This window comes from Ambystoma mexicanum, chromosome 10, assembly GCF_040938575.1.
Source record: "Ambystoma mexicanum isolate Mex_15411 chromosome 10, UKY_AmexF1_1, whole genome shotgun sequence".
Classification (NCBI taxonomy): domain Eukaryota; kingdom Metazoa; phylum Chordata; class Amphibia; order Caudata; family Ambystomatidae; genus Ambystoma; species Ambystoma mexicanum.
The window spans coordinates 1,581,420,474-1,581,435,480 of NC_090932.1; the positions used below are offsets into that span (position 1 = coordinate 1,581,420,474).

General features: G+C 45.6%; 1 protein-coding gene across 1 annotated transcript in view; it reads left to right on the forward strand.

Moving 5' to 3' along the window:
• Positions 1 to 6,033: 6,033 nt before the first annotated feature.
• CHCHD10 (coiled-coil-helix-coiled-coil-helix domain containing 10) overlaps positions 6,034 to 15,007 on the forward strand; it is a 58,927-nt gene continuing 49,953 nt past the window's right edge. The window contains exon 1 of the mRNA XM_069619923.1: positions 6,034 to 6,336. Within this exon, the coding sequence (XP_069476024.1) occupies positions 6,293 to 6,336 (44 nt within the window). The 5' untranslated portion in view covers positions 6,034 to 6,292. The remainder of the gene's footprint in view (positions 6,337 to 15,007) is intronic.

Genomic DNA, 15,007 nt, shown 5'->3' on the forward strand with positions numbered 1-15,007 from the left:
TTATAATAATTGATCACAGATAGCGCTCGTTTCCTGAAAGAGTAAAACATCAGTCAGATACGTATTCAATAAATTCAGAATCCCTGACCTTTGATTTTAAACCAGCTATTTTCCAGGTTAGCACTTTTAAAACTCCCTCCCACCAAGGCATGCAATGTTGGACTCCATGTTGTCGCAAATGACCATATGTTGAATTATAGACTATGTCCTTAGCCTGGACTGACATTTCAAGTTTCGCTGAGCTACATAAAGCTCTTTCCAGACATGAGGGAGCCACGTCCATGATCTCCGCTGATCCTAAGTGCATTGTGTTGCTGAACATAGCCCTATGCTCCATATGCATATCAGTTCTGAAGATATTTCCTTCTTTGATCTGTTGCGCAAGCGTGGGTAAATACCAATGGTCATGGAGATGGCATTGTTTAGGACCCTTGTCCAGGAAGACCTCAATGCCAATCGATGATAACATTTTATGTTTGTTCCAGAAGATACTGTGAATACTGGCATCTGCAAACGTCACTTGTACGCTACTGCCTCCACAATACATTCAGGCTGACAAAATTTGCAAAAGGGCTAGCACCTGGTTGGAGTTCACGATAATACCCAGATGTTCCCTCAATACTTTGTCTAATCTTCTCCTGGAAGCATTTGTGTTGCCATGAAAGCAGCCCGTGAAGGTGCATGTTAAATTCTTCTTTCTCCAGCCACTCAGTTGGTCTGCCTTGGTAAATGTTCCGGGATTCTTATTTCCTTTCCCTATTGCATCACAGTCAGATACACTGTTGCTATTGCTATTAGAATCTTTAGGTTCTGAGATGTAGCTGTCGACCTGAGGTTTTGCTTTGCACTCCGGCTGGTTTAGTGCTGCCTTTTTGGGACTAAAATCCTGTGATGCTTGCACAGCTTGTGGGTTCTGCTCAGAGGCGTAACCAGGATTGTCTAAGAATTGATGCCTGAAGCTAATGTAGTTGGGCAACCCACAATGGCATTAACATCTGAAAATGCCAACAAAGTGCTGCTGAGTAGGCATTTTGAGATTTTGGGTGAGCCCAGCCCGCTGAGGCCCTACCCTGTCTACATATCAAGGTTCTGCTGTTCCCTACTTGTCCCATCATAAATTAGTTTGTATGGTTTCGCGCAGCTTCTAGGGTGCCCTGTTGCACGTGCAGGGGGGAGAGTGCTGGCCCTCTTGTATGACCACTTCCCCAGGGGCGCTACACCCATCAGCCGCAGCAGCATCTTGCATATTGATCGAACATGGAACACTCGCAAGATCCCCTTACAAAGGGGGTTTCTCGTATCTTGACCTACCTTGATTTACCAGATCATTAATTAGATCTAGGCTTTTCACAAGTAGGATTGTCTGATGGTTCCGACTGCTTGCAGTATATGTTTGTCCATGGCCTCTAACCCAGACAATCCGCTCCAGATATTATCAAGAGCTTTCTTAGTACTAGTCTGCATTTCCATTATCTCTGAGAAGGCCCTGGTGATGCCTGTAATATACTGTGTGTCGGGCCTATCTTTGCAGCGGCGTCCAGCAGCTTGTTCAGATAATTTTCTGGTCGACCTGTGTGTGAGTCCCAGACTCACTGGTGGCCTGGTGCACTAACTTGTCAGAGGTTTTACTTTCTCTGTTCACTCTTTCTTTCATCCATGTGACAACATGCTTCTAATGTTGGGTCTCTGGCCCTTTCTTGACAAAGTTCACAGCTGTGTTAATTGTTCTTTTCAAGCATTGGGTTTCCAACCCTCTCACAATGCTATTTGCATGTATATCAAATCTCCTTCTCAAGCATTGGGTCGCTGACCAACCTTTAATACTGTTAGTTTATGTATTAAGTATATCAAATCCTCTTCTCAAACATTGGGTCAACGCCCCTTATCCAAGAGTGTTTTCATCTGAGTCCGTTTCTTTAATTGAGCTTTCCTGTGTTATCAATGCAACATTGCATTCGACTTCACACTCTCCGGTAACCCATTTGTTCTCCGATCCACTGAATGGGCGTATGTCCCGTCAGCCGGTCAGCTTTCCCTTTTCCTTCTTTTGCTCTGGGCGGCTCCAGCGGTCCACATTCATCAAGCGGTAAGCTTCCTTCTGCTTGGTGTTCTTGCACACTGTTCGTATCAGCCTCTGTGCTGCTTCTTACGTTCATCTCATCTCTGGCGTCCCGACAGGCATCAGAACAAGTTTCTTAGAGCTTCTGACTCTGCCTCTCTCACACAGAGCAGCTGTGACAATTTTAAACTTACCCGCATTGGTCAAAAAGTTTCCAAAGACTAGAACGCAGTGTTGGCTTCCTGCTGCAAGTTATTATCATTGCTCCATTCCTCCTCCTTGTCTCAGTACTAAAATAGGGGGGTAAATGAGGTGATTGGTTGGAAAAACCTGGAAAATCATTATCTATTGCACAATAGGCCATACAGGTATGTTGTAAAGGCCAATGAGTGCCATGTAAAATTTTGGCTGCAAGGTTGTTTTGGTATAATGTTTTCCTCCAGCTCTGGATTTGGTCTCCCCTATGTGGTCCTCCCTGCAAAGGCCACCCCCAGGGTCGGAGTCAGGTTGTGTCTGCCTTTCCCTGGCTGCGTAAGAGAAGCTTCCCTCCAGAGAGTCAGCGATGATATCGCTAGATTTGTCACATAGCATATGTGAACAGGAAGAGGGACACCAAGCTCAGGTCTTTGTCAACGCTTAGGGAAGACCTTTTAACCTGGCCCTAAGCCAATGGTTTGTCCTTAGACACAATTCACATACAGGGAGCCCTCAATGTCCAGGCTGACAGAACTAGCGGGAGGTTTCCTTCCTTAGTTAGTCAGTAATTGATTTACATCACTGTTCATCTCATAAAATCAGCACATGATAAAATGCAGTAACACAATTAAAATAATAGAATAATAAATTAAAAATCGGTAAAATTCATGCAGACCCTGGTATACAAAATGTACAGCCCTAAACATTTTCTTCTTATCCACCAGGCTTTATTAGATATTGGCTTTGCGCTCATAGTACTGAATCATTTTGGGTATACATAAGGCAGTATTGTGTTGACGTGTTGCATTAACATTCAGTTTTCCATATATAGGCAATAGCCATTATCTCCTCAGCTTTATGTCTAGAGGGCAGAATATTAAAAAGTGTAATGCCTTCTCTCTCTAGTTGGCATCTTTTACACTTGTCTGAATTACCTGCTATCATTTCTCGGTTAAGATTGCCATGGGTAGGCTACCCAAACGTACTTTCATGTACAAAGTTTGGGCTTCTCTGTCTTCCATGGAGTCAAGATATGTCTCAAACCAGTAATGTGTTTTGAAGTCTAAATATCTTGCAATCATGCCTGAAGGGTTAATCTTAGATAAAGCAGTTGCATAATACCAATCCTTGTACTTCTCTGTAATTTGGGATTTAGATATTAGACTCATGGCATGTAGGGTCATGTCAACTAAATTTAAATGTTCTTCTTTCAACAATCGTTGTATCTCCCCCAATGATTTCTGGCTAATATGCAAGATGTTTACCCAGTTGGACCTCTTTGCGTCCAGAAGCAACATGATGGTTTCACTCTTTTGTGTTCTATTTTCCGATCCTCAAGTATGGGTGTGTGTGTGCTCTGATAACAGCATGGCCAGAGCTTCTCCTATATGCATCCCCCCTCTTTCTGTTAATTGCCAGGGTGCAGGCGAGGGTCAGGTCAGAGAGAGCAAGAGGTCTGATGGTCAGGTTCTTTTGGCCCAGGAGAACTTGGTTTCATCACCTCCGGCCCACGGCAAAGGACCATCCTGTGGTGCTTTCCCAACATCCTCTCTTGATTTTCGACATTGCTTTTCCTCACATGGATACATCAATTCTGAAACGGTCAGTATGGAAGTTGAATGGCAAAGGTTACAGGAGATAAGAATATCGACTGAAGTGGCAACAGCAAGACATGGGGGAACAGCGACCATCGACTAATAGACATTATTCCCATCACTGGTTCTTTTTTGAAATCTTGGTGTGTACGTCTGGCTATCCATCCATTGTATGGTGATTCCCTTAGAGTGCTTGATTTTTTACTCAATAGGTTCAAGAAGGTTCTGTGGGGGGGTGCTCTAAAGGTGCAACCAAGGCTTTAAGAAAATGCTGGGGTAATCTAGATATGTAGGAAGACCTAGTAGCTAAACGTCTGAGAGGATTTATTCTTCTTAATCCCCCAAGAAAGACAATAGTTCATCTGTGGGATTTGCCTAGTGTTCTGCTGTCTTTAAATCCTTGCAAGACTTTTGAACCAGAAGTGGAATAGGTGACCTTTAAAATGCTACATTGGTGGCCATTTCCTCTATTGGAACGCTGGGGGATTTAGGGCGACTGTACTGCAACCCCCTACCTGAGAATCATGCTGGAGGCACTGATGCATAGATTAGATCCAGGGTTCCTACCCAAGTTTTCTTCCAAGTTCCAAATAGATCATGATGTGGTTTTGCCAGTATTTGGGTCAGCAGATAGGTTTCCAGAAGAGGGGGAATTCTTTCTCTTAGATGTATTGAAGTTAGTGTTGGATTATGCAAAGAAACTGCATCTGTCGGAGCATGTGACAACCTGTTTGCTACTTTTGGCAAGTCAAAGAGATGGTGTAAACTGGCATTAGCATCTTGGAGTCACTGGATTTGTACAGTCATCTCCACAACATATGGCCGTCCGGGTCAGCCTTTGCCACCCATCGTTCGGGGGAAATCAACTATGCTGGTGGCAGCATTTTGGGCCAAGTCACTTGGTGTTCCGCTGGTGGACATCTGTAGAGCGGCCATGTGGGCTTCAGATTCTCATTTATTGAGCACTATGGGGCCCATTTCCCATTGAGCCATAACATGATTGCAAGGCGTTAAAGACTTGAGTAAGGATTTAATGCCTTGAAATCACACCACGGCTCATTTATATGCTGGAGAGGAGGGGTAGAACAAAACTTGTGTTTCCGCCGCTCCCTTCCTCTCCTCCCAAATGCTCCAGCATCTGCGCTGTCTTGTATTTTCATGCTGGCGCAAATGCTGGAGTTCCCTATGGGTTCCGCCTGCTTTATGCACTAGCATAAAGCAGGCGGACCCCATAGGAATCCATTGTACACGCTACCTGGCATGCAAGCATGGCAGGGAGCTTGTACTATGATAATTAAACCCAAGTATGTTGGGGGAGGGTTTCATTTCAATTTGGAACACTGATTACTATGCACGCATGGTAAGCAGTGTTCCCAGTTGAAATTAAGTCCTCCCCGACGTGCAAGCATGTCGGGGAGGGTTTCATTTAATTTGTGAGCACCGCTTGCGATGAAAGCCTGGCAAGCAGCGTGCACAAACAAAAGTAAACGCTGCCTGCCATGCCAGGCAGCGTTTACTCACTTTGCACTGCAGAGTACAAATGTGATGGGAAAAAGGTGGCGTACATGCTTGTATGCAGCCTTTTGCGCATTACATTTGCACCCCGCAGTGCAAATTATGACAATTTGGCGGTGGGGAGCCGGCCCCAGCCCCTATTTGTTGGAAGAGATAGAGGAGCGTAGCCAGGAAAGCATAGGAGGGGAGGAAAATCGTACAGTCGGCCACATCAAGTCTTTTATCCTCATCACACTGTGCTTAATTCCAAGCAGGCTTTCCCTGAAGCTGCAACATGACCTTCGCTCACACAAGGGTCGTTTTCAGAAACGCTCAAGCTTTAAAACCGTTTTGTAAAACCTGCACATGACTGTTTTACAGAAACTTGTTGGGACAGTGGGACATAGTGTGAAAAACATGGACTGACCCAACTTGGATGTCTGTTCACCACATTGGGAATGGCAGCTGTTTCTTTTCTTGGAATTATATGAGTTGTAGTTTTTCTAATGAGAAATACAAATTTACGAGCCCCGAATTAAACGGGGGAAAAAAAAAAGAACTGGATGGCCTAGTGAACTTGAAAGGTTTGAGGTAGGCTTTCAGCGTGTGTCCGCTCTAGCAACACCAGCTGTCATTGGCTCCGCCTCATCCCTCTGCCCTTCACCCTCGCCCCTATTGGCTACCTTTCCTAATCTTCCCTCAAGCCGCTCTGGAAGGTTCCAGAAGGGCACGTGCGTACAAGGGCACTGAGCCCGCTGCGCAGGGAATGCGCGCATGCGCAGTGAAGTACACGCATGCGCAGTGTGTGCCCTTCAAGGAAGACTGGGACGGACAGAGGACTTTCGCGTCTGGCGTTGTGGGAGTTAGGGGGACGCCGGGAGAGTTTCCTGAAGTCTCAGCCGGTCGGAGGAAGTCAAGTTCAGGCGTTGCGCAGAAGCACTGAGCCGCCATGCCCAGAGGGAGCCGCAGTGTGGCCTCCAGGCCTGCGCCCAGGTACGGCAGGAGCGGCTTCTGGTGCCCCCCAGCTCACACAGTGTGGGGCGCCGGGAGAGGGGACGCCGCGATTTGCACAGCCGTCACTTTAAATGCGGGGGGTCCCGGCCGACTACCGGCTCTGGTCACTTTGGTTTGGGGATTGCAGGGAGGGATGGGCACCGATCATTTTATCTGGAGGGCACACGTGTCAAGCTGATGGACGGTCACATTTGAACTTTTTTGGGCATAGATGGTATTTTATTCCTTGGCCACGTGTTCTTTGTATTGGAGGAGACTTGCTGCTGTGCTTTCATGGAAGAGTCTTGTTCACTTCGTACGGACTGGGGCCCTTAAAACCTCTCTTAATGGTGGAAGCCTCATCTGCCATTCTAGTGGCCGGGGTTTCTAGTTTTGGATATTGGGTGGTTCTTAGTTTAGTATTTGTGTAGCGCACTTAACGCTGAGGTATCTGTGCGCTTGAGCTTTGAAAAGTTGTTACAGTTACAAGTGCATAGGAATGACAGGCATAAGGGCCAGGTTACCGTATGGCCAATGTGGAAAGATAAATTGCTCTAGTTACAAGTGCCCTCTCATCTATTGCATTTACACACCAATTTACTGCCCATGCCATGCTAATCTCAATGGCCTTTCATACCCCGTACCTTCCAAAAACATATCCCCCTGTGGCCTCTTTGATATCCATGCTCCAGTCCAGTGGGAGATGCTAATCCATTCTTGGATTTCATTTTGTATTCTGAGATTTGTAATCCTAGGTTTATAATGGTGAAATCCAGGACTACAATTCCCTGAATGTAACTCTAAACCCAGAACTGGGCTAGTATCTCCCGATTGTATTGGGGCATTCATTTATGCATTGAGCTAGCTTTGCTTTATCAAACAGTGACCTCAAAATTTGTGTTGTAGAAGGCCTTCCAGTGTTATTTCTAAACTTTCTTTTGAGAGTTAATGCCTTAATGCACCGGTACATTCTACTGGTTCAATAAAAATGTCGTAAACAAGTGGACCTTCAGCCACTTGATATAAATGCAATATGCATAACCTTGAATCTGTTCCTTGCACTAAAACCATTACCCAACAGTTTTTGCTTTGTTGTATTTGTTTATTTATAACGCACAAGCCATCGGGCCTGGAGGCATCGGGGCGCAATTTGCAAAGTTACAATAATGCATATATGCAGACATAAAAATTACATTTACAGAATACTAACAGTGTTTCTATCTACATACATTACAGTGCCGCTAAGGCTTGACAGTGGATATACCCATAGGGTGTACAGAAAATAGTAACGGAGGTCAGCGGGCCAGAGTATGTAAGACAAGGGCGCAGAGCATGTCTTAGTGCTGGTCGAAAAGCCAAGATTTGGTTTTGGACTTGAATGTGTTGAATGAGTCTTCAGCTCTGATTGTAGCGGGGAGGGAGTTCCATAGCTTAGAAGTAGGACAGGGAAGCTAGTAGCTAGGACAGGGAAGCTAGTGCCCCCCTCCCTGCTTTTTGAAGTTTGAACCTAGGGATCGATGGACAGTGGGTCTGGGCAGTTCTTAGAGGTCGAGTGGCGAGACATCCAACTACAGAGGTAGATGGGGGGCCTTGTTAGCCAAACATTTGTGCATGAGGTCAAGTGTTTTTAGTGAGATTCTCTGCTTGACAGGTAGCCACTTTAGGTTAGTTCTGGATTCTGAAATGTGGTGGTCGCGGGGGATGTTTAGGGCAGCTCGAATGGCATTGTTCTGCGTTGTTTGGAGTTTATTCAGGTTCTCTTGGCTGGTACCAAGTAGAGAGCACTACAATAATCAATTCTGGCCATAATGAGAGTTCTAGCTAGTGTGACACTGTTAGAGGTGGTAAGAAACGGTCTGCAAGCTGCAATAAGTTTGCACGTGTAAGCAGAAACAGATCTGACTGCATTTATTTGTCGAGATAAGGATAGGGTGGCATCAAGGTAAAATCCTAACGTTTTGGTATCTTTCGAGACTGTATGGTATTACTGTCTATGGTGAATCTGCTCTAGTTTGCTCAAGCGTTGCAAGGTGCCCAGGATAAGGAGCTCCGTCTTGTCGTCATTTAGGCATAACTGGTGTTGGGCCATCCAGGCTTGGATGACCAGGCAGACGTCGTTAAGGGCCTTGGTGTCAGCTAGATAATCACCTGTGATGGGAATGAGTATCTGGGTGTCATCCGCATAGTTAGTGTAGGAGACACCCAGATAGTCAAGCACATCAAAGAGTGGTTTTGTGAAAATGTTATGTCTTGTTATGAAATGTCCGGAAGCACCTCAAAACCTTCCTCTTCGCTTCTGCCTTCTCTCTCCATCTCCCCTGCTAATCCTGCTTAACTCCCCACTTAATTCAGCACTAAACCTGCATCTGGGCCACTCTCAGCAACCTCGGTCCAGGGCCCAGCCACTCTCCACTTGCACTGCCTCCCTGGCTCCCCCTGCACTGTGGGACTGTCACTGTATCCCTACAGCCCCCTTCCCAGCACTTACCTCGCACTTGCCACCAGCTGGCCCTTTTTATTTATTATTTATTATTTTTTTTACGCTACTTACCTTGTACTGCACTTCCCCCCCACCTCCTCCCCCTGCACTTCCTCCTTTTCCCCTTACCTCTGCACTTGCGCGATCTGAATGACACCTGGCCTAGTAGGATCGTTTGTCTGTCTTCCCCTTGTTTCCCTCCCTCCCTGCCTCGTCGCGCCTTGAAACACTTGTGTATAGGCGCGTTACAAATACCATATCATAAAGTGTAGGTGACACGCAAGATCCCTGAGGTACGCCGCAGTTAATTTGGGGAAGTGTCCGCGGCTGCGGATGAGGCAAAGACCCTCATGGATCTATTGCTCAAAAAGGATTTGATCCAGGCCACAGCAGAGGACGAGAAGTTGGCAGCAGAGTGGAGGTGCCTGCATAGGATCTGGTGGTTGACCAGATCAAATGCGACAAAGAGGTTGAGGAGTAGTAGCATTGCTAGTTTGCCCTTATCCTTCAATACCTCAATTTGGGTATTAGATGGGCATTCCCCACCCAGCTACTACTATCACATTCCCAGGTAGGCACACCATGTTCCAACTGTTGCTGTCTTATGAAAAGGCAGAACCGTTGTGGCAGTGCACGGCCAGTGCTTTTCTCATGCCTCGACAAAAGCCAAAACTACTGCAAATTCCAACGCTTGTTTCCATTTGTGGGTTAAAGGGATCACCTTAATGCATAGACTTAGTGCCCTAATTTAGGAGTGAACGTTGGTTCCTGCACACTCTTATTTGAGGTGTGGGCATTTGGCACTTTTGTGGATGGGGGCCCAGCACCTGTAGTTCTTAAATTGGTTACCCGTCCAGCCGAGGCAGAACTCTGTTCCATATGTGAAGTAAGGAAAGTATCTTGTTAACTGTCCTTCTGTTGTTTTTGGTGGCCGTGGTGTGGGGTGGCTCTCCTAAGACATGGAGGGGTGGTTGGAGGAGGTGGTGAAGGGGGTTGTTAGTGGGACAGAAAACCCCTGGTGGTGTTGGATGCAGTTCTAAAGAATTTAATTCCTGAGTGTCTTTTTCCGGGTCTGCATGTTTGCCGGTGACGCTTTGGGAATAGGTTTATTTAGAAGGGAGAACCCAAGGTCAGATGCATGGCAGCTCTCTCGAAGGGGTAACCACTGATGGAAGCGGCAGGGTATTAAACAGCAAGTATTGTATTCGTTCTTCTAATATTTATGCAGTAACTGATGGGCCTGCATGTGCTTGGTGGTGGGAGGGGATTGTGTATGTTGGTAGAAAATTTTAAAAGGACATATCCTAGTCCCTGCTTGAGAAAAGGGATCAGGCACACAAAGGGTACTTGCAGCGCAAATTGGGAGTTGGGGTCAGGTAAATCTTGCTATGCAACTATTGGTCTAGATACGATATCAAATAGCCATGCAACAAAAGAATCTGGGTATGGGACAGTTTGGCTATGTGAAATTAATCTTCTGCAACATTTAGCCTGGCTATGCACCAACATAATTTAGCTGTTCAGAAGTTAAAACTATGTAGGTGTCGGTGAGACTTTTCCCAGCCCTTATGATGTGGGGTGTGAACAGGTACACAGGGATCCAACTCCAAGATATCCCCCAAATCCTATTGGGTAGCAATGGCAGAACAGATGTGTCTTCACGCTGGTGGATAGGTAGCTAAGTGCATCAGATGCCCCGGGAAATTACACTCCACACAGACTGAAACATAAACACCCTATATTATGGAATTACACATTAAGTAACCTCAAATAAGTAGTATGTCACAATGTACAGTGAACAATGTATACAAAAAAGTGCCCTTAGTGTTATGAACGTAAAAATCAGACAAAAGGACTCGAGAGTCATATTGGAAATGGACAAAGCAAGACATGTGGTTGCAACCATTATCTATCAACCCATCACCCAAACTAATAACCCAGCCTGCCTCTAGTTAGCCTTCCATTATATCCCCTCACAATATTGTCCCCTTACATTGGCTGTACATCTGTTAAGGTATCCCCGCCCCCAATCTTAGTCCTCAGGTTTCCACCCATCCTCCTGGGACCACATGGTTCTTCATTTCCGGTCAGTCGCTCTAATCCTCAAGGACACCTGTGGTCCCGTGCAGAAGAGATGTGATTGAGCAGTTTGGGCTGGACTGACCCTTTTGGTGTGGGTGCAAGCCTGATTGGCATATGGCCTTTCCCCTTTTATAATGGCTTGGAAGGCGAAGGATGGTGTGTAGGGTTGCCCAGAGCAATGCTAGAGTTTGAGGAGTTCTAAACCTTCCAGCTATTGTTAAAATGGCTCTATTCAAAGAAAACACAGCTTACCCTGTTTCCTCTTTTTTTTTTCTTGTCTACATGGCTCTCCTCACTGTCTGTTTATTCACTTGAAATGCAAAGGGGCCAATAGAGAGCGCAGCAGCAATTATCTCCTAGTGACAAGGGCCTATGTGGGAGCGTTTGCCAGAATTTTATTTTTATATATAATTGTAAACCAGCAGTTATCTGGTTAATACTTTGAAACTAACTATAGTTTGGTTCCAACGACCAGTACGTTTAAGTCGGTACTATTGAATTCTAAAATTTCAGGTTGTTACATAATGCATGTGTGGCTACTGTAAAACGCTGCATTGCCTCCATATTTTTCAGTTAAGTAAAAGGTATCCCAATCTTGTAGTGCAAACTATTTGAAATATTACCTGTTCGCGTCCCACCCAGATCCCATTTTGTTTGCACATTCACTGTGCTCTGCTCTCCGGGCTCAGAATTAAGTCACTGCATGTTTGCATAATATGTAATGGAATGCACGACTGCAAAACATTTTTTGCCTATCTGCGCCAGCCGCCTAGATCCTGCTTGGTGTGCCCTTACTAGTGCTCTGCCCTTCTGAGCACCCTCTCACATTGCCACCTGTAAAAATGAGGAAATGCACGACTGCAAGAAATGCGTTGTTTACTTATGCGCCGCCCATCCAGATCCCGCTTGGTGTGCTCCACCTGGTGCTCTGAACCTCCCTCACGTTGCCACCTGTAGAAATGATGACATGCATGACTGCAAAAAATGCTATGCCTGCCTGTGCGCCTCCCGCCCAGATCTCAAGATACTGGCCGCCTTAGCCCATACTTGCAGTATCCCCACCCTGTGTTCCAGATAAGATTTTGAGGTGGGAGTATTTTATTCCCTATTTTTAATCTGAGAGTAAATGAGATTTCAAGAGTAAAAATGTCGTCTCCTTTGAAAGAGTAAAATGTATCTGTGTTAAAATTGAATGGAAATCATTTTCTTGCGGCAGCTTTCTGCATTGTAATAGAATACACCATTCATGATATCTCTGGCCATTTGATGTCTCCTGCCTATCCAATTACATACAAATATGCATTGTATTGTGTTTTGAGGTTCGATAGCAGAATTGTCTTTTGATGTTTAACAATAATTTCCTGGAGCTATTACTACCTAATGTTATGATGCAACAGTGCAGAGGCAAGGACTCTGTGCTAAATTCTATACATATTATCAAATATTCATATAGCCCCTTTGGCAAAGTGCTGTACGCTATTTATCACCGAACCAAAGTTGGTATTCGAAAGGATGAGACTGCATTGGCCTTTCCGGGGTTCTAACCTGCAACCGACAGATCGCAGCAACAAGCACTCAACCGGCTGAGCTATCGCATTGGCTAACATCCTTCAGAGGTCGGTAAACTGAGTATCGACTGAGGTATAATAACCGTGCCTAGATGTTGGACGAACAATGTATGAAGCGATACATAAAGGTCACGACCCTCGCCCAAAACCCCCTGGCCAGGTGGAGTCAGGACTCGGGCCTCTATAGCCTGGCATCCTCTTCAAAAGCCCTCATGGGGTCAGTCCTGGCGCCTGTGGCGGCAGGCTCATAAACCATGAACAACAATGTGCTTGGGAACTACTTTATTGTATTGTCAGCCAACATGGAGGCATCCACATAGTTTGGTTCCTAAAAATCAAGCTATGCGGTCTAGTGTTTTGGGTGTGGCAGGCCTGGAACTACTTTCCTGGTACTACTTTACCTCGGCTATATAAACCACACCCTGACTGAAGAACATGCTTCGTGTTACTTTGCAGCTTGCAACGTGACGCTCGCTGTGTCCAGCTATTCCCTCAAACCTCGGAGAAGCAGAACCTGCAAGGAGACAAAAGGAACATCATTAGCAGCAGCATCTTACCTGCAGTCTTCATCTTTAAACACTCCCAGCTACTGAGAACAGCTTACTCGAATCTGCACGCCTCCTGGACAGAACGACCTGAAAGAGGAAGAAAGAGGCAACATTAAAGAAAGCTGTAGAGACATTTACAAATTACGAACTGCTCAAAAGGCTTACCTGGCTGGTCGGTTCTCGGCTGGCACCACTCCGACACCGCGACCTACAAGGAAGGAAAACGCAGGTTAGCAAAGGCAAGACCGCATAGCACTTAATTACCGCATCATAGCGCTTTACCAGCGGGGCTCAACCAGGCCAGTTCACCGCGCTGAAGCTCCGCATACCTAAGGGGGAGAAAAAAAAGAGACATTTTAAACAAAGGCATGCAGGATAGCAACAAAACTAAAGAACAGCAATAAGACCTACCTGAACAATATCAAGTACTCGCCCATGAAAGACAACGCACCCCTGCAAAGAAGGCAGGACGGAGAGCATGCCTAATTCTACCACAAGGCAGAACCTTCCCTGCAGACCACATCAGGGCAAAGCTGAGAAGCATACCAGCGTGTAACCCAGCTGGGTGGCGTCCCTGTGGATACCAGGTGAGCGTAACACTATCTGGACTATCCGAGGGACAGATTTTGTGAGTTTCTAATTACAAATGTAATTTTCACTTGTTTTTGAACAGTGCTTACTCTTCTGGAGAATCAGGTTTTGGATGTTTTAATTGTAGTCTTGAGGATTTGATTGGCTATAACACCTGTGATTGGTTTAATGACAATCACTCACCCTTGAGCAAAGACTATGCTGCCACTGACCATTTATTGTAATGTACTCGATTGACTGTATGGTTGAACGGATGTAAACTAGATCGTGCATACTCATCATTTTACACACTGTTTTTATAATTGGAGTGTACATTAAGTTATACGTTTAAAAATGATCTGCCTTTGCTTTCAGCGGGGGGAAAAGCATAATTAAAAGATTACTTCTCAATTGCAGCTTAGTTTTCCAGCTTATTAATTATACAATCGTAAAATTATTATTCACAGTGCAGCTGTTTGCTACATGAGTGTCTACACACAACACAGCAGAAGCTTAATGGAAATGAACCTTTCTTTTTATCATGGTGTGCAGTTTATTTTTTGGGAAGACTTCGGAGAAATGCATTCCGTTTAAGAGGCATTTCTCTATGGCTTGCAATTGCATCCATGTAGCTAAAAATCAAAAGCAGCTTTCTGGTTTCTATCAAGTAACCTGACCTTTGCACTGCCCTCTGCTCTAAACGTGTCTGTAAATGTATGCTGGAAAATAATAAAGCTGTCATATCCCCCCACCCTCTCTGTCAACAGGATCCTACACACTCGCTCTCCCCCAGGTCAAAACCCTTCCTGTATATAGGGAACAACCAATCTAAACCTCTGCTCACCAGCTCGGATTCTCGCGCCACGCCCTGAAACATGTAAAGTCGCTCATAGAAATGAACTCCTACGCACTGGCACAGCTCTGATCACTACCCTACCGAAGGATCTCCCCTCAATGAAGCCGACCCCTAGTCAGATGCACCCATCCCTCCTCCCCCACTCCCCCTCAGCAACCTAACCACTTCGCTTGTGCCCTCATCAACATGCGATCCCTATGCACCTATGCCATGGGCATACATTATCTTATATTGGAAAAGGACCTTGACATACTAGCCATCACTGAAATCTGGCTGCATGATGCAGCAGGTCCAGCACTATATCTTGCCATCCCCACTGCATATTCCATTCTCAGGCAGAGAGTTGGAATTATAAATCTTCTCTACCCATCAGAACCTCTCCCCTTCGCACTCTGCAGGGCTATCGACTCCTGCTTACTAAAATAGAGCCATGAGCACAAACCACTATTTGCAGTCATCTACCGCCAGCCCAACAACCTCAACTCCCTGGACTTGACACCCCTCTTCCCCTAACTCTGCTTATCAAACCTAATGCTAGTCAGTGATTTTAATCCAACATTCATTCAGT